At 38.1% G+C, this 27,634-nt stretch overlaps 2 protein-coding genes across 8 annotated transcripts in view; one reads left to right on the top strand and one right to left on the bottom strand.

Moving 5' to 3' along the window:
- The window catches only part of FBXL2 (F-box and leucine rich repeat protein 2), a 52,339-nt gene extending 42,853 nt beyond the window's left edge, over positions 1-9,486 (top strand). For both annotated transcript variants that reach the window (XM_058832660.1, XM_058832661.1), the window contains 5 exons: positions 366-426; positions 1,836-1,880; positions 2,160-2,216; positions 5,954-6,166; positions 7,131-9,486. In XM_058832660.1, coding sequence (XP_058688643.1) covers positions 366-426; positions 1,836-1,880; positions 2,160-2,216; positions 5,954-6,166; positions 7,131-7,238 — 484 coding nt within the window. In that variant the 3' untranslated portion in view covers positions 7,239-9,486. The remainder of the gene's footprint in view (positions 1-365; positions 427-1,835; positions 1,881-2,159; positions 2,217-5,953; positions 6,167-7,130) is intronic.
- Positions 9,218-27,634, bottom strand: part of UBP1 (upstream binding protein 1) — a 48,974-nt gene continuing 30,557 nt past the window's right edge. For 2 of the 6 annotated variants that reach the window (XM_058832653.1, XM_058832655.1), the window contains 13 exons: positions 26,744-26,849; positions 26,046-26,152; positions 24,693-24,845; positions 24,426-24,536; positions 23,778-23,885; positions 17,109-17,212; positions 16,380-16,434; positions 16,100-16,193; positions 14,717-14,807; positions 13,960-14,066; positions 12,476-12,618; positions 11,847-11,898; positions 9,218-11,115 (listed from right to left, as the gene is read on the bottom strand). In XM_058832653.1, coding sequence (XP_058688636.1) covers positions 11,078-11,115; positions 11,847-11,898; positions 12,476-12,618; positions 13,960-14,066; positions 14,717-14,807; positions 16,100-16,193; positions 16,380-16,434; positions 17,109-17,212; positions 23,778-23,885; positions 24,426-24,536; positions 24,693-24,845; positions 26,046-26,152; positions 26,744-26,849 — 1,269 coding nt within the window. In that variant the 3' untranslated portion in view covers positions 9,218-11,077. Of the gene's footprint in view, positions 11,116-11,846; positions 11,899-12,475; positions 12,619-13,514; positions 13,724-13,959; positions 14,067-14,716; positions 14,808-16,099; positions 16,194-16,379; positions 16,435-17,108; positions 17,213-23,777; positions 23,886-24,425; positions 24,537-24,692; positions 24,846-26,045; positions 26,153-26,743; positions 26,850-27,634 lie in introns of those variants that run through there. The other 4 variants (XM_058832656.1, XM_058832657.1, XM_058832654.1 and 1 more) reach the window with 3 other exon arrangements.

The raw sequence follows: 27,634 nt of genomic DNA, 5'->3' as shown, positions 1-27,634 counted from the left end.
TAACAGGTTTTAGATGCAACTTTCTTTAACTCAGGGTTTATTTTCCCATATCTTTCCTTAGATAACGCATGAGAAAACTTGGTCAGTATGCTTTTAGTGAAACAAGAGTTTAAAATTGCTCTAATTGTGAATAATTTTTTTCCAGTAAATATTCTGTGACTGTCAGAATCTTCTGGTAAACTGGATTAAAAGTCTGTTCTTTAATTTCAAATCACAGTGAAAAATGGCAGGGAGGGTGTATATGTGTATATGTACGCATACTTTAGCTATTGAGAACTTCTAAGGTGCAGAAGACAGATTTGTATCTCAAATGCTTTTGCTTTTCTCTATCTTAATGTTTTCTTTAACATTTAAAACTTTTCCAGGATTTTAGAAGCTGCAAGATGTTCACATCTCACAGATGCTGGGTTTACCCTTCTGGCACGGGTAAGGGTCATTTCAGAAGGTTACAGCTCGCCCTGTTTCATTGCTGCTGAGCAGCTGTGAATTGATGTATTCCTGCTGGGAAGCAATATGAGAAGAGGAAAATTAAAGCAGAAATAAGCCAGTGGAGGAGGGGACTAAAAAGCTATTTCATTTCTGGATTATACTTAGATCTGCAACTTGATCTAATTTACTATCTATCACTGCATTTTTCACTTTTTTCCCTCTCTTTTTCCATTTGTTTCAGCTGTATTTATTGCACTTAACACAATTCTAAACTCATGTCATATATTCTAGCCAAATTTCCCTTATATTGATGGCCCTTGTGATAGCTACATAAAAAAAATCAGTGTATAATAGATTTTTCTGAAGATAACTTTAAATTAAAGAACACTTACATTATACATTATACATTATAAACTAAAAGCACTTGTGCCCTGATTCATGCTGTAAATATGTACAGTAAGCATATTGGTGGTATCAAATTCTTCATATTAGACTTGTGTGCTTGCTGGTTAGGAAATCTGAATGCAAAAATTATACTCTGTAAATGGGATTTATGCTGCTGATACTTAATCTGAATGAAAATGGTTCTTTTTGGTAGCCAGAGTGGTTAAAGTGGTTTTCTGATTGTCCAGCACTACATCCTCAGGGTCTTGGTAGTCACCTCAAGCCTGCTCTTAAACCCTTTTTTTTTCTGTTCCTGGAAAAAACAGATTGCGAATTGAGTCGAGGTTTGGCACTGTGTGGTCTGCTGCAAGGTCACAAGGTTACATCCTTTTCTTGAAATTAGTCATGATCATATATTGAAAACATTTCTGAAAGCTTGCTGGGGGTCTCTCAGAATGTTGCTGAGAAAATTGCTTGTGTAGGTATGACATGCAGCTTCCCTCCACCATTAAAGTAGACCCTATTTTAATATTTTCAGCATTCATTGGCAAAGCAGTTTGGTTTTAAGGCTTCTTGCTAATTTATGACAATGAAGAGAAATGTGCCATGGGCTTAAGAGTATTCCAGATGAGTTAGGTGCAGCTGATAAATGCACAAATGCTTTAGTGCATGGGCTGTAAATACCATGGGTTTGGAGTGAGGGAAGCAGGGAAGCAGGGCTGCTGAGCACTGGTCTGTCCTGTTCAAACCTTACAGAACAAGGAAGAGACATTTCACTTCACAGGAGAAGGGCTGAAAATTAGACATTTCAGAGGGAGGTGGGGTATTGCTTATTAATTTATCTGTTTATTTTAACAGGTTTTTTTTGTCTTTTGATGGTGATCAAATATTTGAAGGGATTTAGATTACAGTTTCCTCTTGCAAGCTGTGCTGTCCCATATTATAAGTCCTGTGCATGATTTATATCTATATGTTGTTTTATTTAATTTCTTGTTTATCTGTTCATTTTTTGTTTATTGTAGAATTGCCATGAGCTGGAGAAGATGGACTTGGAAGAGTGTGTTTTGGTGAGATTTAGTATGAAAAGGAATATTGAATGTCCAGTGTAATGCAGTACATTAACACCTTCATCTAGATGTTCTTTGGTTTTTATAAATAGTGTTGTGTTTTTGGTAGGAAATAAAAATAATTATTGGGAAACTCTATACAGGGAAATACTTGGAGAGTAACAGGTGATGGGTTGTTTCCAGAAATAACAGAACCCTCATCTGGTAGAGGAAGAGATACCTTATTTGAGGGTTGCAGTCTGTTGCTTATGGCTGACGTTTGTTTTCTTTTATTCCCAGATAACTGACAGCACATTGATACAACTTTCCATACACTGTCCTAAGCTGCAAGCATTGGTAAGTGTAACTCCTGGTCTGTGGCCTCTGATGCTCCCCCCAAATGGCACACACTCCTCCTGCAGTACAGACACAGGCTGTTCACTCTGTGTCTAGAAATAATTCCTGATGTACAGTGACACTGTGCAAAATATGTGCAAGTTTCATAAGTATTCTAATAGCAGCACATTACTTCTAAAATGTTTATGTGCATTGTGTGATTAAAAAAATGTTACCAAATCTGTGAGTAAAAACCAGAAAGCTTTTATTTTACAATTAACATCCTTCATATTTGATTCCTTACATATTTAATTTAATTTAAAGCACTTAGATCCTTTATGGATATTCTCATGTGTTCACTAATGGTTTTCTTTGGGAGTATGACACTTCACATCAAATATTGAATAAACAAAAGCACCCAGAGATGACAAATGCAATCACTCTGTAAGCAGTTTTGCATGCAAGCACTTTTTTGCAAGGACTACATTTACGTAATAAATTATGGAATGTTTCCTTGGACTTGACTTTTGAACATAATTGGAGAGGATTGAGAGTGGGGTACCCTGCTTACTGGATTTCAAAGCACTGTTTTCTAGGGAGTGGTGGCTTAGATCTTTCCGATCATCAAAACCAATTTGAGGTAACATAAATTTGTCTGTTCTTCAATCAAGATACTTGAAAATTGCCAGATTGTTCTTACAGTAGGAGCTCCTGTACTTTAGGCCAGTTGTCCTTTAGCGTAGATTTGTTATAACTACTTAGAGCTACATGAGAGAACAAGTATCTTTATAATCTGTTCTTAGATGGGATTAAAGGAAGGTGTTCTTCTTCCTTAATTAAATTGTGTTATGATTAGTGTTACTCAGTGTTACTAAGGTAGCAACATGAAGAAAGATGGCTTTTAGAAGGAGCTTGTTCACTATTTTATATTGTTGTTTTTTTATTTTTCCTTATCAACTGGCCAGCTTCATTTCTGAACCATTATTCTTGATGTTAAACCGAATGAGTTGTCAGGAGATGTGGAGCCATTTACATGAGACACGTTTTTGTATTGTAATCTCAGTTGTAGCCAGTTCTTGCAAGAGATCTTTTGTATCAGTTCTGTCAGTGCTTCGACAGAGATACCATAAAACCTCATAAATCCCAAGCACTTTTTTCTGAGCCTGCTTCTCTCTGCTGGCCTTTGTGTATTTGCCCACGGACAGGGAAGTGTGGCATTGGTAAAGCATCACAGCTTTTCTAAGGGAACTGGATAACTTGATTTCTTTGGTGTGTATATATATATATATCTTTATATATAAACCTGTGGGTGGGAAGGATGCATACTTAAGAGGTTGTGTGTGAACAGCAGTAGCTGAGAATTACAGGAAAAGACAAGACAGGCAGGTGCCAAATACAGTGCAAGAATTAATCTTGGTGCTTCCATGCTTCCAATTTTGCTTCCAATCCAAGTTTGCTTCCTGCAAACTTCTCTGAAGATGTGCTTTAGTTTATTTGCAGTTGGAACAAACATTTTGGAGTTGCAGAGATCAACTTTGGATTTGCTTTTGTCATGTTTGGAGACTCAGTAGATGGTGGAAATATGAAAATCTTCAGTATCAGAGTGCTTTATTGCTTAATGTACTTAAGAAGTAATTTCTGGTTAAAGTATTTAATAGTATATTTAAATTAGTAGAGAAACTGTCAAATCCTCATAATAGTCCTGAAGATGAGAAGACAATTGAATTCTTCACAGTGTGTGAAGCTCTCATAGTATGTCATAAAATATTGATTTATGCACAGCATTTAGTATGTATTAACAAAACAAAAAAATAATTTGACCATATGTCTTTGTTCTTACAATTTCAAGCAATTGCCTTTGTAAAATTCCACATTATAAATGCTTTTTAGCAGGCTTAGGAAGTCACAAAAATCCTGTGGTTTAATATGGAGTGTGTATAATTTGGCATATTTGTTCTACAAAGTTCTACGAACTCGGCTGTACATCCTGTATTGTCCTTGCAGTACCAAATATCACGTCCCATGAAAGCTGATTTTATAAGCTGCTTACTTCCTGGGATGGAATACTCCTAATTAGCCAACAGCTTCACAGAACCTCCTGTCCTTCCTTGGAAGAGCAGGTGTGTTATGAATGTTGGTTAACCCTGCAGCTGCTGATTGTTCCCAGGCTCTGAGCCAAACTAAGTGCTCAGAGCACGTACACAGAGAAAGGATCTACAGGAGAGAGCTGACGTGTTTGAAGACTTGAGAGACTGCCTGAATGGGTGTCAGGAGTTAAAACATTGTTGATAGGAGTAAGCACTTCATTTCTGCTGTCTTTTGGAGACAGTTTGTCCTCCTGGTGTTGCTTGGAGTCCCTGCTGGCTGCTCACACTTGGTGTGTAAAATTGGACCAGCTGGAGCTGAAGGGAAGCTGCCGAGGCAGCTCCCATCAGACTCCAGGGGAGATGCAGACCTGTCTTCCAGCCTTCCTTGGGTTCCCTGCTCCTTCTGTAGAGCAAAGGCGAAAAAAGTTGAGGGCAAATTGTTTCGAAGAGCAGGACAGACCCTATGTGTCCGGTAACAGGAAGGAAATGCTCATGACTGTAGCTGAGGTGAAGTAAGGCTGGAAGTTCCCAGGGTGGAATGAAAAGATGTGTTGTACCCAGAGAGGGGAAAGGTTACATGTTAGCATTGGGGGATTGGCAGGAGGTCCTTTGGAGCAGTGCTATGTGCTTGCTCTGAGTAATTAAGTGCTTTTGGACTGCTACAAGTGTTTCTTCATCAGTTGTTGTCTGAAAAAGACAGCTTGGGGGAAATGCTACTTCAGGCACTGTTAGACTTAGGTACAAGTACAGGCAAAGCACAGGGCTGAGCATAGAGCAAGGCGCTAGATCGGAGCCCAGGGCAAGAGGATTAGAGTTCACAGATCCTGCACATTTCACTGGGGAAGACTTGAGAGCATTCATTTCAGTGGTGACAAAGAGTGGTTTTTTAAGCCGCCTCTGAGGAATGTCTGTTTCCTGTTGTTGTCATCATCCGTGCTTCTCCAAAAGTCACGAATTCCCTAAAGAAATGAGGAGAGTGCTTTATGTGGTGCCACTGCCTAAGATGCAACATCATTTTCCGTGTTCTTGAAATTCAAGGGAGTGAAAAAAATGTGCTGAAGAGGAGCAGATTTTTTTGGTTTATTATGCTGACTGTTGCAGAAAAGACTGCTCCTGCAGCTGTACAAGATGTTTATTGCTCTTTGTCTGTACAGCCTGAGGTGCCAAATGTTCGTGGCTTGGGTTTTTTTGAAATCATTATTTGGCAAATCAGTCCATTGTGATTGTTCTCTATCGATGTGGACTTGCACAGGCTTGGTCCTGGTGTATGCATGAGAACATGGCAGCTGTGAAACAGTAACCCCTGAGCACGCTCATCTATTCCCGTTTGTTCTCCATCATCCTTTAAAGTTGTTTCTGGCACAATGCTGTTTGCACTGTGTGGGACAATTGGAAAAGAATTCCCACATTCATAGAGAGCAAAGGGGCCCGAGGAGTTTTGCCAGTGATGCGTTTTGGGACTCAGCTTGTTTTGAAGCAAAGTTAAAATCAAGTACAGCCGTTTTGTTAAGTAAAGCAGTTTCTTTTTTTACTCTTCTGGATTTCAGCCATGTATTATTTGTAGCTATTTAACCACTGGAGTGAAGGAGGTTGAAGAGGACTTCTGATGTCCAGAGGCTCGAGCAGCTTAGGACTGCAGGATGTTGTTAATTGTTTGCCTCTCTGTTTTAGAGCTTATCTCACTGTGAACTGATCACTGATGATGGGATTCTTCACCTGAGCAACAGCACGTGTGGGCACGAGAGGCTGCAGGTGCTGGAGCTCGATAACTGTCTCCTCATCACAGACGTGACTCTGGAACACCTGGAGAACTGCCACAACCTGGAGAGAATTGAGCTGTACGACTGTCAGCAAGTCACACGAGCTGGAATCAAACGGATCAGAGTATGTGTTTCCTGGCTTGTTCCATGGAAAAGCCTGAGCTGTCGGTACTGCTTGAGATTGTAGGAGTCCTACAGGTGTCCCAGGCAAGGAAGGCTGGATCAAGAGTCTGGCTGTCCTTCTGTTAGGTCCCCATGGTGTAACATCCCTGGATGAACAGCAATAATTGTCAGTTCTGACTTGTGGCATTTTGCTCTTGGAATGACGAGCTCTTATCTTCTTTCTGTATTTTTTCAAATACAGGCCTCCATTTTTAGGATGGTGTTGGCATGCTTTACCCTAAAAATATGTTATATACATATATGTATATATCCTAAAATACATGTTAATACACATTGCCAATAATGAAACAGCTGCATGGATATTTCAGTTGGTGGGCTGTAGGGCCCTTAGGCCTGGAATCCAGCCCCAAACCTTCTCCCTGTGTAAGTCACCTGTTAGGTCAGGGACCACCTGCCTTGTGGGGGCAGTGTTTTAGCCTTGAAGTTAAACCTGCCTGCAGCTTTGTAACCAAAATTGTGTCCAAACACTTTTGCAACTGGAAAGCTCATGCCTGATAGTGACTCAAATTGAGGGCAGAAGCAGAGTTCTATTTCATGCTGCTTTCCAGGATGAGAACAGTGGGAATACCGGAGACAAGGTTCAGACAAGTTGTCCCTCAGTAGCCAGGGTTCATCCCTCTCACCCTGCAGCAGAACATGTGCCTCTCCTGAGGCAGAGCTTTATTGGGGAACCAGGGGGAGCCCTGTGCAAGCTGAGTGCCCAGACGCTGGGTGTGCCTTAGCTGGATAGGGCAAGAATTACATGGAAGGAGACAGCTTGGCAGGTATCCACTGTGGAGATGCTTTCTTTATCACTAACTAACCTTAATGAGATACTATTTGCTGGCACAACAGTTGAGGTGTGCTGCTTCTCTTTTCAATTCTGTTCTTTCTCTCCCATGATAATGCAGCCTTTTCACCCACAGGCTCATCTACCTCACGTGAAAGTTCATGCTTACTTTGCTCCAGTAACACCCCCTCCATCCGTCGGAGGGAGCGGACAGCGCCTCTGCAGATGCTGTATTATCCTCTGACAGTGAGTGCAGCCACACAGAAAACGTGGTTGAAGAATGGGACAGCAAGTCAGAGGAAGGAGTCGGTTTCCTGACAAGTCCTAATGGTGGTGTTTGGTCATCCAGTTTTGTGACAAGAAAAGCGTTTTTTTTCCCGAGGTAAAAATCTTAACGTAATGTGCAGCTGTGGATTAAGTTGGTGATGCTTTGGTTTGTATTAGTAACTCCTTCCTTCTGTTGGCATGAGAACTGCGGTACCGTGTCAAACATGTGGGCATTGCAGCGTAGCAGCTACGCAGTGGAAGTTCACGAAACTTGGAAGTTAATTTGCGTTTGTCAGCACTACTTGGTGTGAAGTTCTGCTGTAACGTGGGCCATGCCAAGGAACTGAGCCTGCTGTTCTGTAATATACACCACAGATCAAGTATCAGGTTTAAGGACAAATCAGCTTTAGCAGATGTTGACCAAAAAATGCAAAGTAATCATAAGCTCTTACAGTGAAACAGCAGCTTGTTCTTTTTCATGATTCAGCTTCATATTTAATTATGTAACAGGAGCTAATAGGTAATGTCAAAAGGTAAGGTAGTACCTCAAGATACCCATAGAACTAGAAATACTTCCCAAGTTTTGGACTTGGTTCAGTTGAACTCTGCTCTTACAAAGCTTGCCCGTCGCCGACGCACGTTCTGCCCGATGCCATCGGCCTTGAACAGGGTTAAGAAATCCACTGTGGTAGAGCCCGTGCACTCTACTGTACCTGCTGCCACAGCCATCCATGGTGCTTTCGCCAACGCCATCCCCGCGTCCTCCGGGACCGCCGTGGAGTGCAAGGAGAGGATGCTTCCAGGAGGAGGGGTAGCACACATGCTTTTCTACAGATGAATGGAACACAGGATGGAGCAAGGAATTCAGTTTGGCCCACCCATTTTAGGGAAAAGCATCTGGGCTCATCAGTCTGTAGGCAGGAGTTGAACCACACCAGACCTGTGGTTTTCAAATGTAGAAAGCCAAACTCTTCACATTTGGTTAAGAAGCTGTCAACGTCTGAATGATAATGATGATGATAAAAATCTATGTATTAACTCTTAAGGCCATGCTTTCATCTTTAGTTTTTCAGTGCTAGACAATTAGATAAACTTTTTTTATATTAAGCAATTTAATTATCTGAGAGAAACTACTTGACAGTTCAGAAAGCTTTTCTTGTGTAAGTTTGACTTTCTCCGTGTGTGTGTGTGTTTTAAGAGTTCAGGGCCTGTGTTTACTGAAAATTAAAAAGCAGTTGGAAAAGCTACTACTGGACAGAACTGCCATTTCCCCCCTGCAAATTTTAAACCACTTCTAAAAAGGATTAAGTGTGAACATGAACTTCTGTGGCCAGCAATGGCTGGGTTGTGTTCATGACTCACAGAGAATGGGGACAGTGAATTAAGACCTGAGCTTTGGGATTAAATTACACTTTAGACTACAGTACATGGATTTATTACTACAAAATAAGCCAGTCTGGGCTTCTTTTGCACAGTAGTGGAGTGCTGTTACAATCATACTTCAGAGTTCCATTAAGACACTGCTGGTCTAATGAGAGTTTGAACCAGATTTTATTCTCAACTGTACCAGGGCAGTCATTGGTACCAATATGTCAAGATGTGTTGCCTTTTGTTGGCTCATTTTTTTTTCTAAGACCATAATGAACCTTGTAAGTCTATTGCATTGAAGATGTACAAAAACCAATGGAACCTACTCTGATATAGGACACGTAAATAAACAATCAGCTGATGTCAAACTTGAATTTGTTGGAATTATTTCAAATCTAAGCAAGATTTCTGCTAGAAGATCCATGTGAATGCACTGTGTGCAGGATATACTGCAGAGCTGGTTTACTTCCCTTCCTTACCTTGACCTACAACTCTTGCTAGGGCAGGTCTTGCAGTTAATCTGAACCTTAACAATGGACTGTCTCTAATGTGGGCATTGGAAAAAAAGTAAACAAAAAGAAAAGCACATTTACAAAATTATTGAAAAACATTTATTATACTTAAATTGAAATGTGTACATCTTATTAAAAAACAAAAGCCATTTGCTGGTGCCATAATTTAATTCCAATTTCAAGTGAGCTGGACAAACTACTGTACAACTTTCAATATTCTTTAAAATTAGATATTTGGATACTTTCCAATCAAGGATTTTTCCACTTTTATAAAACATTTGGATTTGAGTATGGTGTGAGCTAAAAAGACACAAGTGTCAGTTCAGGAAAATACTAGGACCAAACAATACCCAAAGATGAACAACTTATAGGCAGAAATGTTTAAGAACATAAAATTTTACTTTCAGTGCAGAAAAAAAAACCAAACCAAAAAACCAAAAATAGGAAAAATCCTCTAGGTTTGATGAATTTAAATTTTCAAAATGCTACAGCTTTCAGAAGCTTTTCTGCTAAGCATTTGAGCCACTTATGGAAGGGGAAATGAAAAAGTCAAAAGTTGCTTTTTTACATGCTGTAGTATTGGTTTACATGGAACACCGCAGCATAAAAAGCAAACTATTCCCAAGCTTTTAAGCCAGAGATCAAGTTGGAACTTGCCAAAGGCACAGAATAACAGCTCTGAAACTGTCACCTACCTCTGTGTACCTCTGGAAATACTCCCCTTTAAGTACCTAACCAATTGCCACTTAATGTTAGCCTAGGAAATGCTGTGCCATGACTTTACAAGACACATCCAAAATACCAAGAAAGCACATTGCCTGTTTCAGAGAAAAGTAAATATTTGGTCATATGGAAGAGGCACTGTAACAGGTGTACAGTATGGATGGATGGAGGGTGCAGGAAGGGCAACTGAAAAGGTAAGAAGAGATTTGTCCAGAATAGGAGCGCCAGCAGGGCATTCACCTGCTGAGAAGGAGACTTACAGGGTGTGTATTTAGTGTTTCTCAAGCAATTTATTCGATGCTGCTGAAAGCTATGACAGCCCTGTGGTGCCAGTGGGTCATCTTCCCTCATCAGCATAATTCCACTGAAAACCCCACTTCTCACTGCCATTATTTTTAAACCCACAATTTTACAAGCAAAGAGTTAAACTGCAGCAGTGCTCCGCAGAGAACCTAGGAAACTAAACATAAAGGATGCATAGGCAATTCTTTTCCATTAAATTCATTAAAGCAAAACACAATTACTTGGTACCCCATAGGATTTATATTAATCCCTCCAATAAGGTACTATTGATAATGCAGTTTGCTGCATGCATATATTGCATCTGTCTAGGGCTTCTTAAAAGCCCTGTTCTGGCATTTACACTTCTTACATACACTCTTATACACAATTTACACGGGAAGCTGTTTTGACAGCTTTACTCTCAAAGACCTGACAACCTGATCACTATCACCTTAACTACTCATCTTCACACAGATTAGCATGTGCTCTGCTAACATCAAAAAATAAAATCAGCGTAAGGTACAAGCACGTAATAGACAAACTGGCACAGAAAGGTAAATGCCCCAAAATAAGTCTACATTCATCTCCAACTGGATACAGATAATAGAAAAGCAGCACTGCTTCACTTCTATAAACTGTATCTACTGGCCATAGTTTGCCTTATTTCAGTGAAGGGCAAGCACCTTTGCTTACATTGTCTTTCATGCCTGTACAGAAGCTGTCATGGCATTATACCTCTCATGAGGACACTTAGCTATGGCAGTGATAAGAAAGTTCACCTATCAAACAGCTCATTAGAAAGGTCATTTTGTGTTTTCAATATGAAACATCTTATACAGTGAAGTTAGATCCTAAGGTTTTGGATGATCTTCATAATCTTTAGGCAGGACTTCATTCTGTGTTGGAGTATCAGTCTAGCAAGTGTGTGATGTCACTTCAGAATTATATGGAAGCCTTCTCCATTTTCAGCTGAAAAAAAAAGAAATGTCAGTCTTTCTTGAACAGAATCACAGAACTACAAGCCACTTCACCAAAACACCCAAGTATGGACTTGGTTTTGAAAATAAACTCATCTACAGCAAAAACTTTAAAGTTTCCTACTTGTGCTAAACAAAAAGGTTATGATTAATGATTTGTAACTGGATCTTCAAAGAGGGACAGTTTCTGTAGGTACAGTTTGCACAGAGTCAAACTTGTCCGTTAGATTTGTCCAACTTGATTAAAGCCATTTGCTGACACCTTGTATCAGAAATAAACTGGAGCTGTAAGGAAGAGTGGGATTCAACAACAGCCTACTGAAGATGACTACTGACTAGCAGAGAAAGAACAAAATGTTATGCTCAGTTCTGCTGACTCTCAGGACTCGGTTAAGATTAAATTTCTGAACTTCAGAGTTACTACTGCCAGGATTTTTAATATTTTTTTTTAGCCTATTTTGACACTTTACCATTCTCAACAATTATTAGCAGCATAACCGTCCAGTGATGGCTGACTAAATTTTACATAAGGTTTGTTACTGAGTCCTGCACTGGTTGTGAACTGAAAGCTTGAAGAAGAGCCTGAGATGCTACACAGAGATTGGCTAGGAGAGGAAGAACTCTGAGTATCTTCTGCCACTGTGTATGCAAAACTTTTATAGTTCTAAAGAAGGCTTGTTGCTGGAATAAACAAGTTTTAGACTGTCAAAAGAGGCAACATACCTTTTATTGTGGTGAATAAGAAACAACTCTCATCTTGAAAGTTTTGAACCATCTACAAAAAAAAAAGTTTCAAAACCTTCTGAGTGTGACCAATGCAAAACACAAAACAAAAACACTCCTCAACAACCCTGATATTAAACACAGCCTTTTGTAAGCAATTGTGTATTTTTGGTTGTGTTCAGGAAGTGACAGGCATATACCAAATTAAAATCCATTACTAGTAAAATACTGCTTTTTTACTCTTGTGACAACCAGCTGGGAGCCTATTACCGCTGGCTGTGTTTTTGGAATTCTGTGGAGGAGACACTTGAACAAGCAGAGTTCAACAGTGTTTAAATGCTCCCTGCCTTTGGGTGTGCTCAAAATAAATATGTACTAAATAATTGCTGCAGCTTCTCAGAACTACATAAACCAGCTGCCTCTGTCTTCTCAGTTCAGTAAGGCAGAGGAAGAGTCACATTTAAGGAATCCTTCTGTTCATTTTATTGTAAAGGAAAAAATAGTCTAAATGTCAGAAAATACTAGGGTTCCATTATCAAACAGAAAAAACAGTAATAAATAAGCAACCATAAGAAAACCCTCCACTCCCAGTCATAAATAAAATGCCAGGAAAACAGAATTTCAATTACCTGATCACTAACAAGAATGTGGATGCCTGTGGGACCCTGTCTGTAAACTTGGTTGATCTGATGCAAAGGAATATTAAATGCCAAAGCAAGCTTGCGTGTGACTTCTGAGGCTGCCATCTCCTCTAAGTAGATTGCATGATAAACTACAAGAAAAGAAATTATTTACATAAGCATGGTACTAATCAATAACACTAATAATATTAAAAATATCTGAATTTGTTGATATTCAAGGCTTTCAAAAATTTTAAAACCAGAAATTTTTAGTTTACTCTCTCCCTGCTCTCACTAAAAGCATGAACTGCCCTAACTTTTCTTTCAGGGAAAAGTCATAAACACAACTCTGATGGGGGAGGCTTCTATTTGCTCTGAGACTAAAGGCAACTTCCACGATTTTTCCTGTATCCTGCACAAAAAGGCACAGTCATGTCAAACAGACTTAAAAATGGATCTTTAGAGTCACCTAAAGATGGTTTTGAAAGCAATTTTGGGCAGTCTCAAAAGAATCAGGTAATACCTACATCCCACTTATGTGCCTATGCTATTGCTTTAAATACAGATGTAGATTTTGGGGTTTTGGTAAATAAAGCCTTCTACAACTGAATAAACTTTCTACAGATCATCTCAGAGCTGAATGCAGCACAGCAAACAGAACAGTAAGACAAAGCAGCTGTTCAGTTTGAAGCTGTATTTACAGTTCTGTATCTTTATTTAACAGTGCAAGAAACTCTTGGCAGCTCCAAGGTTGCACGTTCTTCTGGCTGAAGATATCCTGAGTGTAAACATGTATTTGACAGCAGCAGTATTTTATTTACAGATCCTCCTCCACCTCAATACTTGCATGGAAAATCCACAAGCACTATTGAAGTAGCCTGTGCAGATTTCAGCTGGGGAGAGAGGTCTCTCAAAGCCAAGAGCAAGAAAAGAATCATTTCAAATAGTTCCATTCTCGTAATTTTAAGAGTGACATGAATTTACGAATAAACAGTTACGTTTCCATCTGTGTTGAATCAACAGCTGTCAGGGAAATAATACCAAAATCAAGAGCCCATTCACTACTTGGTTGTTTTTCCTTGTCCAGGCTCTACAGTTTCAGATCAGTTGCACAGAAAATGACAGCAGAATCTAACAGAAAATGGGAAAGAACTGTTTTATTTGCATGTGGCTTTTACATGCACCTACATTTATATGGTTGATACCTTGTCTGTAACAACATGCACAGCTGATTCCAGAGCTCCTTCATTCATGACCCTGTAATTACAGTTAGTTTTATCAACGGACTGAAAATGCTCAATGGTTTACCCTTGAGAGGTTTCAGGTTCTGTTTGCTCTGTGCTGTTAAAGCAGCAATACTGTTGGGATACAACTTCCCACAGTTGCTTTGTACACCAGGATCAGCAATTCAGCCTCTTCACTGTTGTTTTCCCTTTCCCACCTATCCTGTTTTCCTGCTGTAAGCCCCAGCCGTGTCCTGCCACGTGCCGTACCGTATATTGCACCGTTGCTGTCTCCGCTGCCCGCCTCCTGGCATTCCAGTTGTATGTTCCGTAAGGGCTCCTGGCACACGTAGATTGTTAAACGGGGCCTCACGGACCTGCAAGCCAAGGAAATCACACGTCACACAAAAGGCTATGTGCCCTGCAAATACAGAGGCTGATATGCCACAACTGTAGGTTTGTTATCAGTACACTTGATATGTTTTTTATCGCTGAGACCAAAAACATTAATCTCTAAATAAGTGATCTCTCACATGCAGCTGAATTTAAATAATATTTCAATCCATTCAGAGCTCCTACAGCGTACAGACACCACTTGTTGGATTCCTGCAACAAGACTACTGAATAACAACAGCAATTCCTCCAGGAGGGCCAATGGTACCAAACACACATTTCAGACAGAATCAGATGGGATGCTCCCTGTGTTAGCAGACAATACCTGTAACCTCCAAAGGCTTCAATTTGTTCTTAGCCCCCCAAATGACCAGTTTTGTGGCTTGGCAATAAATCCATCCATATCCAAGAAGCTGGCAGGGCCCAACTGCATTGGTGCAGCCTTACAGCCAACCTGCACCTCACCTGGGCCTGCCCTGGAGGTGTGCACAGGAGGAGAGTTTTAAACATACTGCTGCCAATTCCTGAGGCAGATGACACAGGCACCAAGGCCCACCCTGACACTAACTGCCCAAATGTCTCAGTTCTAGAATCCCCCACCTAAACCCACTCGGCCTCACAGTCAGCACATCACCTGGATTTCAGTGCATTATACAGCCGAATTCCATCGGCTGGACCACAGATTTGTACCAGATCTTCTCTTGTCAGCTTTAATAAATCAGCACCTGGACAAACACATCAGGATTTAATGAAGATTACTGTAGAACATCAGTTTTTTCTAAAATAAATTGTAGGTTCATTTAAACTAAGAGTAACAAACTTCACCACGTCCAAAACGGAATTTTGGACACAGGAATAAGTAAAATTCAGACCAGGCTCTAGTGAGTGCTATATAAATCAACCTCTTTTCCAAAAGTGGTGAGTTACAGTTTATGGGGTTTACATCTTTGAAACAGCACAAGTCTGCAAGGCACACAACTTCTGTGGAGAGAGATGACTGTTCTAGAGACAAACAGTGATTTTTGCTGGCACCCATGGTAGTGTATTCTGAACACATGCAAAATACAGAGCGAAAATATTCCATGGTTTGACACACGGTGAATTACCCCAGACATTCAACTACCCATCCATCTCTTCCTCTGTGCACTTAAGTTGTAACAATGCACTTGTGTATAGAAGATGCTGCTGAAGCAAAAAATGGGAGGATAGATTCTTCTGAGAAGCAGCATGAGTGTCAGCAAAGAAAGCAACACTCCAAAATATCAGTCACTGCAACAGATGAGTGGGAAAACAGGGAAAAAAATAGTCTTTATGCATGAAAATACTCCACAGACTATTCAGGAATGCACAAATAAAAGCCAGCAAAAAAGACTGATCATAGCCCTTAAATACTATAGCAATAAAAAACCCCAGACCTGAGACAGTATAATAAAAGTCACATATACCACACCTCTTGCTTAAAAAAAAATGCCAGCCAGCTAGTACTTGACTTTTATAAAGATAATAATGAAAAAGAAAAAGTTTTCCAAGAGTCTTTGTCAGAAATTTGGCACTAAAGTTTATTGAGAAAGCTCAGCAACCCTCATACAAGAAGCACAGGTCAAAAACTAACCAGCAGCAGAAGAAAAAACCTTCCCAGAAAAAAAGCCTGGTACAAAGGGAATCCTGACAAAAGCATGAGCTAAGCCGAGAGGCAGAGAGCTGGCATCGTTCACAACACTGTCCCCAGCAAGTGTCACCAAAGAAAAAGGAATTTACTTTTGGTGAATACTGTGTCATGCCACCCTTTGCACAATTCTATGGAAGACTGAAGACGTAAACAGCAAAACACAGCCCCACATAGTCCATCTATTGCCATGTCTTGTGGCCATATAGTGGGAACTGCACTGCTCTTTAACCAGCAAATTAGTAAATAAATATGCATAAATATGTATATTATAATGCTCTTAGAGAACTCTTTTCCCACACAGAACCTGTTCAGTAACACAAAGAAAGAAAAAAAGTAAACTACAGATACCTGAGAAATTTGAAAAGAGCCTTGTATAGGCAGAGAACCTATTCTTGAGCAACCATTGCTGAGTTTCCTGGATTGTGGCTGAAGGATGAAGCTGCTGTAAGAAATGAGATTGGATATGATAATTTGGTTACTAAAAAACCCAAACAAAACCCAAGCAATTAAAAAAATCTCCCTCAGTTCAATACTTTCTTAGGACCTCTTAACATCAAGTGTAAATCAAAATATTCTGACACAGCTATACAAATACACTTACAGTCAATACCAGAAAGCAAATACTCACATCTCCTGACCCTTGAGAGGTTCCATCTCCTTGATGATTTGGGGAGGAAGAATTGCTACAGGTTAAAAAACAATACCAAGTATTACTAGAATTCTATAAACCAACATATTTAAGCATTGTTGAAAATTAACTTGAAATTTCCAAAACAACAGGTATCACAGTTGAAGCAATTAGAAGATTGCAACTTGTTAAACTTAAGAGAGAGAGCATTCCACAGTCTATGGATCAGACTACACCACTGTCAATTATTTTTGGATGAAGTGCAGGTTTGGTTACAGTAGATTAATTAACGCCTCAATACAAAATGTTTTCACCAATGCAATTTTTGTTTAAAACTTTGGAAAATATTTGTTGGGGCTTTTTCTTGCAAATTATACTAACTGTGTATGATGGAAATGAAGACTGTTGTTACTGAAAACAGCTAAAAATAATTTCCATAGACAAGGACAAAATCACAATAGTGAAAAGGTAAAGAATTTGCTATATGACAAAGGACAAGAAGTTGTTTTAAAGAATGCATAGTAAGAAAGAAAGGTGGTGAGGCAGAAGTAATTACATTATAACTGAACCATATGATAGAAATGCCATACTCTAAAATGGATATATAGGTCAAAACAATCTCCCAGCTCCCCAGTAGAAACAGAACACAGTTGAATTTACTCAGAAAACATTTTGAATAAATCTGTTTAAAAATGCTGCCTTCAATGGGGATACAGAATAGAAACTTACCTGTCTGGGACACTGTAGGTGTTATGCTGAGCAGAAGTGAAAGCTGGAGCAGGAGTAGGACTGTTGTTTACAAATGTTGTAGGAGTATCAGGCCATGGTGAGCACTGAGGATAAAGAATTAAAACTTAAGTTTCTCTTGACAATATCTTTTTTACTCTGATGCACACTTCTGTCATTTAAAGCCAGGGGTTTATCCACAGAGTATTCTGATTTGCACTTTCAAATAAAGACTCCCTCTATCCCACATATTACATGCAGATATTCCAGGTAAAAATCAGCTCTGTTTTATCTTGTTCTTTTATGAAGCCTTCTATTTATACTGTATTCTCTTTTAAAAAATGAAGGTATTATTGGTCAAAGTGACAAAAGACCTGTACAGATTATTCAGTTTAAATGAAAAATGACCAACCCCCAACCACCTGCTGGAAAAAGATTATTTTATCCTGCACAGGATGAAAGGGCTGTTTAAACTGCAGGGATAATGACATGACAAAAAGTGTTCTGTAATAGTTAAGTAAAGCTGTGATGCTAGATTGCACCTTATGGATAAATTTTATGTCTCTGCCCTGAGAGCAATCAAATACGAACAGAATTTTCAGAGGAAATTTTGTGAATTCAAACTTTTTAATAACTTACTGCAGGACTAAAATTCTGCTTACTTACATGGACTGATTTTTCTGAACTGCTTGGCAAACTGGAATTTTTTAAACAAGCTTAAGTCATCACAAGTATATGATATGCCAGCTGTCCAATACTGTCAGTCTTTTTTTGGGTATTATTAAAAATTGTCATGATAAAGCTTTTAGAAACAAGGCTACCTTTTAGTGCTTCCAACAGCTAAACTAAAAACCCAGTATTTTAAAGAAAAACAAAAACCAAACAAGTTTTGATATGTTTAAAGACATAATTTAAACAAGCAAGCAGCTCAAGATCAGGTAAGTTAAGACCATGCCTGTTAAGACAACAAAGATTTTTGATATACTTATCATGTACCAGCTAAATACCTTGTAAGAAATTTTCAGATTTATATCACAGCCTTGTAGAACAGGCTGGGGGGCAACAATTATGACTTAATACCACTGGAAACTTGTTTCAACACATTTGTGTTGAATAATCCTTCCTTTTTCTGAGGGAAAGAGTAAATAAGGGAAGCCACCACCTTCTGTAAGAAAGTTAGCAACATTTCTGTGCTGGATCCCAGTCTTCACTTGTCAGCAGAAGATGGCAAGTTCCTCAGCATGGCACACAGAATTAAAATTCATTTATCTTGCATGTAAATAGCTTAAAAATGAGGAACTTTCTTTATCTCTCTGAGATTTGATTCAAACCAGCATTTTTGTTAGCCACAGCATGCACAGCCTTTGATTACAAAATCAAAGCCACCCTTTTGGGCTACGGTGTCCCCACACATTCCTCCTCCAAATCTATATATTCCCACCTGTTGTCTCTCTTCTCAAACTCATTTAATGTTAACCTCGAAGACATTACATCAGATAGTTACAACTAGCCTTCATTCCCTAAATATCTGATCCAAAGCTTTAATTTTAGAAGGAAAGCTCGACATAGAAACATTAACTTTGTTCTTCTGAAATACTTGAAAGTGCACATAAAAGTCTTTAATTTTGTGACATTCTCTTCCTAAATTTTAATGCAAGATGTTTATGTGGACACACAGATGCAAGTTTCACATCCTTGGCTATCATTCCCATACAAGATTCTAGCCACCATATATTTAAATTTGGGGGCAGAGAAGACTGCACCGGCGCCAGAGAACACCTTTTGAACCATTCCCATCCCAAGGTAGGTACTGCAGTTGGTGTTTCTGTCCTTCAAACCCAGCTGAAGTTCCTCACAACGAAGCTCTGGGTTTAAATCCAGGAAGAAGCACATTTGAAATATTCAGAAAAATAAAATCTCAACCCAAAGCAATTAGCCTTTCTTCTACCATAAACATGTTTTCCCGCCTCATCTCCTATTCCAGCTAAAACACCACTAACTATCCACTGAGACTAAATAGCCTGGTTAAAAAGAAAAAAATAAATAGGAAGTATAATACCACAGCAACACATCTATTATCTGTTTTCCTTGTTTCTGCCTTACAGGTTGGGGAGGGAAAAATGGGTATTTGAGCACAGAGGTACTTAATTCTGAAAAGTTCAAGAAACAAAAAAGTCTTCCAGCAATTAACCGAAGCTGATTATGCTTTTGGAATCACTCTCATGCACAAGTGTCCTGCACTTCACAAACTGGATCAAGCAAATGCCTGGGCACCAAATCCATTAACACTACAAAGACTAAACAAGGATGTGTTTTCTAACATCCTGCATGATGATTCTGGATTGAGGGGGGGTGAGGAGTACAAGGGGAAAGGATCACAGAAAGTGGCACTGTTTCCCTGAAAATGCACCTGCCATTATCACATGCAGGGACAGAACACTGAACTTCATCCTTGTGGACTGATCAATCAGGATATTTCATACATTCCTAAGCCAAAACTGAGGACAAACCAAAGAACATTCAGGAAGCTAATTATACTAATACATAAGTCCCTGACCAGTAGACACAAACCTAGGAGAGAATGTCCCTCTGTCACAAGGAAGCATTCAATTCTGTAAAAAGCCATCACAGAACAGAAAGAAGATTGGCACGATACCTTTACCGGTAATAAATAATTAATATATACTGATGCATTTACCAAGATCCTGTTTTTGAGATGTCAAGATTAAATGCCCTCTATTACTAGCACACTGATACAATGCTACTGATACTACTATACTCCAGAAACTATGTCTTATTTCCAAATGTGGATTAATTCAGAAGGAGAAAACTGTTTTGGTTTCAGATGTTTACCAGCCTTCTGTAAAAGGCCTTGAATTAAGTTTTACTGAGTTAAAAAGAAATGTAAAAGATCTAAGTATGATTTATCAGATTTAGGATATATAGCATTTAAACTCAAAACATTCCTAACTGCAGAAAAATTGCAAAATCTCAAGTTATTCTAAGTCATGGTTTAATGTAATGTCCCTTTCTACCTCCAATATACTGGAATCTGCCCAAATTCATGCCTTAAGAGAATAAAGCTGAACCTTGGCAAAGAACTCCATACCATAGTCAAAGACCAAATAAACATGAAAGCAAAATACAAAAACAAATTACAGTAAGTCTAATTTGTTCTCCAATTTAGACTTGATATATCCTTGGGCACACAGCACCTTCTCAGAGGATAAACCATCAATTTTCTTATACATGGTATGGAGCTTTTTCCATCTTTCATGTCTACAACTTAATGTTCCAATTTATTTCAAGGTCTATACCTGGAAATCTTTTAACTTGCATGTGCTCTATAATCAGCTCTATCTGCAAAAAATGACCATTTGACCAACTGTAATCTGTTTGTAGTTTATATATTCTAGCTTGTGACATATAAAACACACTACTATAAAAATCAACCAAAATACCGCAGACAGAAAAAAGTGCAAAGACCCAACTACTACAGCCCAAATTTTCCAGCTTTTACAAATTCAAAGCAGGGGAAAGAAACTGGTGGTGTTTTTTTCTCCTTTCCATTAGATAAGAATTAACCTTTATATACAAAGAGAGAGAAAAACAAAGTGCCTCCTTCATAAAGTGGCCCCTGATTGAAGGTCACATGTATGTAAACATCCACTCTGAGGTCCAGAAGGCAAGGTTAAATTTGTAGCCTTTTTCATCTACAGAAAAAGTTGATGCTTCATAGTGTGAAGAGTCTAACAATCTGTTTAACTGTGTCCTGTCAGTTTGGACATACTGAGATAAACACTGCAGAAACTACAGTGAATGCACTGAATTTTGATACATCAAGTGAATTCAGAGAAGCAATGGAAAAGCTTATCTAGATGGCATTCTTATGAAAATAAGTGATATGGGAAAGATGGGTGATGGTAGGAAAAGAAAAACCCTGGTTCTTTGAAAGGACAGAAGAGCAGAGCAGAGCTATTCAGAAAGGAAGCTTCGCCAAATTCCTTATATTATGTTAGAAAGACATATGAATTAAACTGGAAAGAAAACATACTAGATTCAATGTTTTCTGAAGGAAGCATAGTAAGAAACCATTCTGTCCAAATCCAATTGTGACTGAGCTGAAAATAATCACATAGGAGAAAAAAAAAATAAAAATTTAGTATCTAACAAATAGAACAGCAGAATCTTGGAGGGGTAAAATAAAAAACCCAACATACAAAATGAGATCCAAGAAGCAAGTAATGAAAGGTTAGGTTAGGTGTAGCAGGAAGATAAGAATTCACAGCTTTAAAAACAACGAGAATTATAGACTGGATCAACATTAATTTCTGGAATTCAAGAAAAGGTAACAGACTATTATTTCTGGGCAACTAGTAAGTGGCACTGACTAAGGAACAGTCAGCAGTCTTGACTGCATCTAGTAAAAATACACTTCAAACAATTCTGGTTTGGTTTTTTTAAAAGAGCTACAGCTCCTCTGGACATGTGAAGTAAAAAGATCCATCCTATAGAAACACATAACATGTGAAAGACTGTCCATCTCAAATGTAGGGAAACAGGTCTTCACTTTTTGTGTCTTAACACCTTTGTGAAAACAGTACCACACATATGGAACACTTGATCTGCATGTCTGAGGGAAGTCTGGAAACAGCCAAAGCTTCTGATGGCTACATTTGGGAAGACAGATTTGCAAGGACAGAATTGCTTTAAGTAGAAATATTTATCATCACTGTCTCTATTTACAGGGCCAACAAAAATAACCCTGTCTGGTGACAAGTGAAAGAGGTCCATGAATTTGCCTTCAAAATGTGTATCAGACACTGTTTTTCTGCATCAAGCAAACAAGTTTTACATTGAACTTCTATAGCTAAAACCGATACTGACTGCATAGCTATAACCAAAGCTTTACTATGAATACGGAAAAAAATAGTGTTTCTTGGTATTTTTTATGGGCTTTGTGATTTCTAATTATTTTGCTAATGATGAAAATCATTGTAATGATAGAAATACCATATGTTGAAATCTGCAAACAATACCAAGTTAGCAAGGCTGAAAAGATTTTATCCAATGTGGATGAAATTCAAAATGGCCTCAACGAACCATTTTGAACAGTGAAATTATCTCAAGACAGCACTGTATTACAGGCAAATGAGAAACAGGAATAGTGAGCTGCACGATTAAGAGAACTGGAAAGCTGTACATAGCTGCTATTCAAAATAGGCTGTGGGTCATTATCCTTTGTGTGCTTTGGGAAAGACATCAGAAGTCCAGAACTGTCCTATATAAGGTCTTCTTCACTACAATTAAGTTAATTCATAGAAGCTTAGTATTCCAAGGGATTGTTAAGGAAAGGTTATACAACTTCAAGGTATGATTTAGCTACAGTTCGTCCTATTGTGGACAAGGAATTTATCTTGTCTGCTTAAAAATACCTTTTTCTCTATCATTCTTCCTATAAGCAACAATCATTCAATGAGATACTTCTAACAGCAGAAGAGAAAAACACAGAAATCCCTCCAAGGACAAGCTTCAAAGGATGCCTTATAAGCAAAAGTGATAAAAGTCTGTTTTCTCCTGCCTCTCCCCCAGGGCCAGCTGGAACAATTAAAAGAATGCACTGCCAAAGAATCATAAAGGTGCGCCTTAAAAGAAAGAACAAAAACCAAAAAACCAACAGCCAAAACCAGAAGAAATTCAGACAGCTCAGTGCATACAGTAGTTTTGGGTGCACAAAACAAAACATCCAAATATCCTCCAAAGAACCCATCTGACTAATACTGCTTGTTCTTCCCACCATGGGTTATAAACAACAAGAGGCATACACTGCAGTATTTTATAAGCCAAATATAAAACTTTATACATCACTTTCACCGATCATAAATACGAACCAAATTATGCTTAAGGGACAGGAATCAGACAGTCATTGCTTAAGCACTGCTAGGAAAGCACTTCAGCACAGTATGCCTGTTCAAAGAACAGTCAAATAATGGCCTTCCACAGTCACATTATTAATTGACATTTAAACTTGCCAAATAAAAGATGTGGAATTGTTCCTCTTTAAGGAACAGCATTTAAGAAATCCAAAATGCTAACCCTTGGCAAGATGACTGTACAGGACGTATGTCAGGGAGGACACAGGATATATGTCAGATTCCTTCTGAGGTGCACAGATAGGGTTAAGATAATACAGATCATGAAGATGAGCTGACTTCTGAACTGCATTAAACCTGCTTGGAGCACAATAGGTAGATGGCTAAAGGAAAAATCACTAACAACCACCTGCAACATGACATAGCTTTGTAAAAATACTGATGTACATGAAAACTTCTACTGAATATATGTACAAACAGGAACAAACCACTAAATTTCACTATTCTTACTTCCACTGATGACACATGTATAGCAAAGCAAAATGCTACTTCATTTAAAGTCATATAAACTGAAAGTTCTTGACTCAAGTTACACAGTCCCTCTGCAACAGTTTAAGTGTTAGATTTAGGAAGGATTCCTTTGCTGAAAACAAACATGGAGCAATTGGGATACGTGGAAGTGAATAAAATTACGACACAGCAATAAAAGTATTTTTACTTTATATAGTGGAAATTTCTCCTATATCTAACACTGCACAAGGTATCTTGCATAATCAAAAGGTAAGCAGAAGTCCCTTACACTGCCTCGCTTTGCCAGAGAATCACCGTAGTCTGCTGGCAAAGTCCGCTTGCTGGACTTTTTCTGCTCATGTTCAACTGCATCTTCAATTATAGGCTCAAGCCTCATCTGGACAAACACCAAAGATGTGGATCAATTTCTTTTCATTAAACAGTGAGGAAAGATCTAAAAGCCTTTTAAAAACTTCTGAAATATTTAGAAAACTGCACAGAACTCACTGATGTTTAAATAAAAAACCCAATGAGGCTCTGGCCTTAAATTCAGTAACATCTGATAGACTCTGAAGCTCAAATTTGGTAAATACACTTTAGGAGTACCCCCCTCATTTTTTCACTTTTTTTTTTGCTTTTCAGCTGTAAGATTTGGAAATCTTTATCAAAAGCCTTGCTAAATGGTTCACTACAGTCAGTCAAACAGTGTTCAATCTAAAGTGTGTTTTAATACAGCATCTATTGAGTATCTAAATCCAAGTTTACTAAACAAAATCTTAAAACTGAATGTTGCTGCTTGCTGGACAAGTTTTTCAAATAAAAAGTTTATCTCTATGCAGAACTAATTCTTCTCCAACCCTTCCAGGATTGGAGCTAAGTAATGTGTTGTATCTATGTATATTCTCCTCAGTCAGCAGATGCAATTTTATTTTGTTACCTCTGTAAGAACTGTGGTGTCATATGAAGGCTGATACTTCTCTTTTTCATGTGCAGTTCGCTTTTCCATCTTTTCTCTGTCTGTTTTCTGTTTTCTGTCTGCTCCTTTGGGCTAAAAATGAACAGTTATGTGAACATGAACACAAGTGGAAAATGGTTCCGTAACTGAAATCTGATCTCAGACATGAACCGTTACAAGCAGTAATATAACGATTTCCCGTATCTTTAAAAAAACTTAGAGACTGCAGTATCTGTTTTCTAATGTTACCTTAAAAACTTTGATTTGACAACTGGCTGAATGCAGATGATCTGTATATTCTCCATTTTCAGTCTGTTTAAAGGTGTCAACCTGAATCCTAAAAGGAACTCCTTTTTCTCCTCCATGTTTACGAGGGGTAAATTCAGTGCTGATACAATGGACCTGAAAATAAACAATGACCAAACAAAAAGGACCCTCAGAAGCATTTCAGGCTTGAACTTAATTATGTTACCTACATCACATGAACAGTTTATTGTAAAAAAAATATAGCAAAGCTATAAAAGATCACTGACTGGAAGAGTTTTTCATCTCATGCACCCTCATCTCAGAGTATTTTCAAATATGCTCAACTCCTTTAAAAATCCACAGATATTTTAAACAGTGTGAAATCACTTCAGCTGCTACATCAGAATTAACATAGTGTTTATAAGCTATAAAGACCCCTTAAGGGTATCTAAGAAGAAAATAAGTGCAATAGGAGAAATTATGAACAATCTCACTGGACAGTGCTCCCAGTTTTCTTTTGCTTCCTTATGGAATTTTAAGCAAGCCTTTAGAACAACTGAACTGTACTGGCATAATATCAGTTCCATTTTCAGTCTGTTATCACTTCTTCTAAGGAAATGCATTAACAAAACTGTTCCATAATTTATCTCACAGTTCTTCAAGAAGACTACATTTTAGCAATTATGTAACTCTTACTAAAAAAAGTATCTTTTATTGTGATAGATCAAAGTTAATTTTCTGATAATACAGAATTTAACCTATTTTGACAGCCAGAGTAAGAAACGTTGCAACCTGAAAGTTTACAGCTATACTTGTTTATAACGAAATCAGATCTGAGACAAAAGTAAGCAAGGTGAATATGAACATTCCATCTAAATAATTTTCAAAGAAAGCATGCTGAGTTGTCCTGAATATCAAATACACAAATAGAATTCCTACAAGAAAGCCTACTGGCATTGTAAGAAACATCTTTTGAGTGCCTGATTTAAAACCCTTTTCTTGTAGCAAAATACTTTCAATTTTGAATCCTTAAGCCAAACTTCTGCTGAAAGCAGTAGTAAGAGTTATTGAGAGGAATGTAATTTAATTCTTAAATTTCATACAACTAAATATTTTAACTCTGACAGTGTTCTTCAAAGAGCTTTTTGAAAAATTTTGTTTAAATTTTTCTATAAACCGAAATTAAATAGAAAAACCTTACTAGGAGCTCTATTAGACCTATGAACTGGTGTATTTTCACCAACATGGTATTTAATGGCCATCCCACAAATAATAAACCAAGAAGCTTTGTAGTTCAAGCTGTTTGTGACCTGAAAGGAACCAAACACAGACATCCAGTCAAATAAAGTTTCAAACCTGAATAAAAGCAGATGTACATTTTGTTGGATCCCATAAAAATTCAACTGCGTTGAGCTGGCTTGGATTTGTCTTGATATCAATGACTCCAACAGACATTGGAATATCTATTGAAATAAGTAGCATATGTTTCAGAACAATCATACAGCAAGTAAACAATATAAATAAATTCTAATATAAGGTTACCATCAGCATACACAACGTAAGGTAGAAAATGTTGGCTTTGGCGACTTGACCAGCTTCTTAGGACTGATACAAAGAATCTTAGTAGATTCAACATACAAAGTACTCAAGGTTTTGGGTGCTGTTTTATTCTCCTCCCCAACTGCCACCCCTGAGGTCATGCACCAAAAATGACCAAGTTATGAAAAGTACAGAAACCATGTTGGCAGCATTTTCACAGACTAATAGAGAAAGTTACTTCTGTGTTCTCCTAATCACTGCAACACTTCACAGTCTAAATTAGAAAGACAATTAAGTTAAATGCAGAGTCGCTATCTTACTTTAATAGCACTTAAAAGTTTGAAAAGAATGTGGAAGTGATAAGAACCTTTATATTCAAAACACACAGCAAGACAAAGAAGCATCCAGAAATCTGGTCTGTCCTTTTTCTTGAACCTCAGCATAAATGTGAACACAATCAATTTAAATTTGGAAACTGAATTCCATACAGTGGCAACAACCAGAAACAATTATACCTAAGTCCAGCAGTCTGTCCCCAGGGCGGTTCCACTTCCAGCCCTCTAGCTGCTGGTGCTCTGTGTACTGCAACCTTCTGTCATGGAACACAACTCTTATAATGCTCTAACAAAGAAGAAAACAAGCCTGTGATGAGCCACAGATTCACTACATGTTTAGAAACAGCCTAAAGATAAAGTAATAAAACACCCCAAAATAGTCACAGTGCCAATAAATACATATTTACAGCAAAAATTTGGCAAGCATCAGTATCCCAAAATATTCCAGAACACAGAAATAGAACTGAGCAGCAGGAGATATTTGAAAATGTGGTAAAAATGCAAAGGAGAATTACATCTGATTGGATACACTAAAGGTCACTACGAATTACATACAGTGAACTGTGCAACAGTGGCAGCAGAGTATCAACACTGCGTAGGCAACACCAAATTATTTTAGAAAGCAAACACCAAAGATTTAATTTCTTATGAAAAGTGGTGACTGTTACTTGACCATTCCTTCACTGGGAATTCTGTGAACTTTTGTAGGACATTTTAAGAAATAAAATAGGAAATTCCTTTCCTAGTACTTATAAGGTATTTACAAAAAAATCTATGATTTTACTTAACAGAATTAAAAAGTTCCAAACTTTCTCAACTACTCTACATGAAATATTCATCCAGAAAAACTACAACATGATTAACTTAATTCAGCTAGAAGACATTATCTAACAACACTTATTTTTGTGGGCAGTTTTGGAACTGCTAAATGAATGCATATAAAAAGCAATTTGTTACACAGAGGCTGGAAAAAAAACTACACATTGATTGTTACCCAACAAATATAATGCAGACAGATTTGTATATTTTTTTTAACCTTATCCTACAGTCCTCCTTGAATTAACAACAACT

Source organism: Poecile atricapillus, chromosome 2, assembly GCF_030490865.1.
Source record: "Poecile atricapillus isolate bPoeAtr1 chromosome 2, bPoeAtr1.hap1, whole genome shotgun sequence".
NCBI classification, from domain to species: Eukaryota; Metazoa; Chordata; class Aves; order Passeriformes; family Paridae; genus Poecile; species Poecile atricapillus.
Note: the sequence above shows the minus strand (reverse complement) of the source record. Positions and strands in the feature narration are given on the sequence as shown.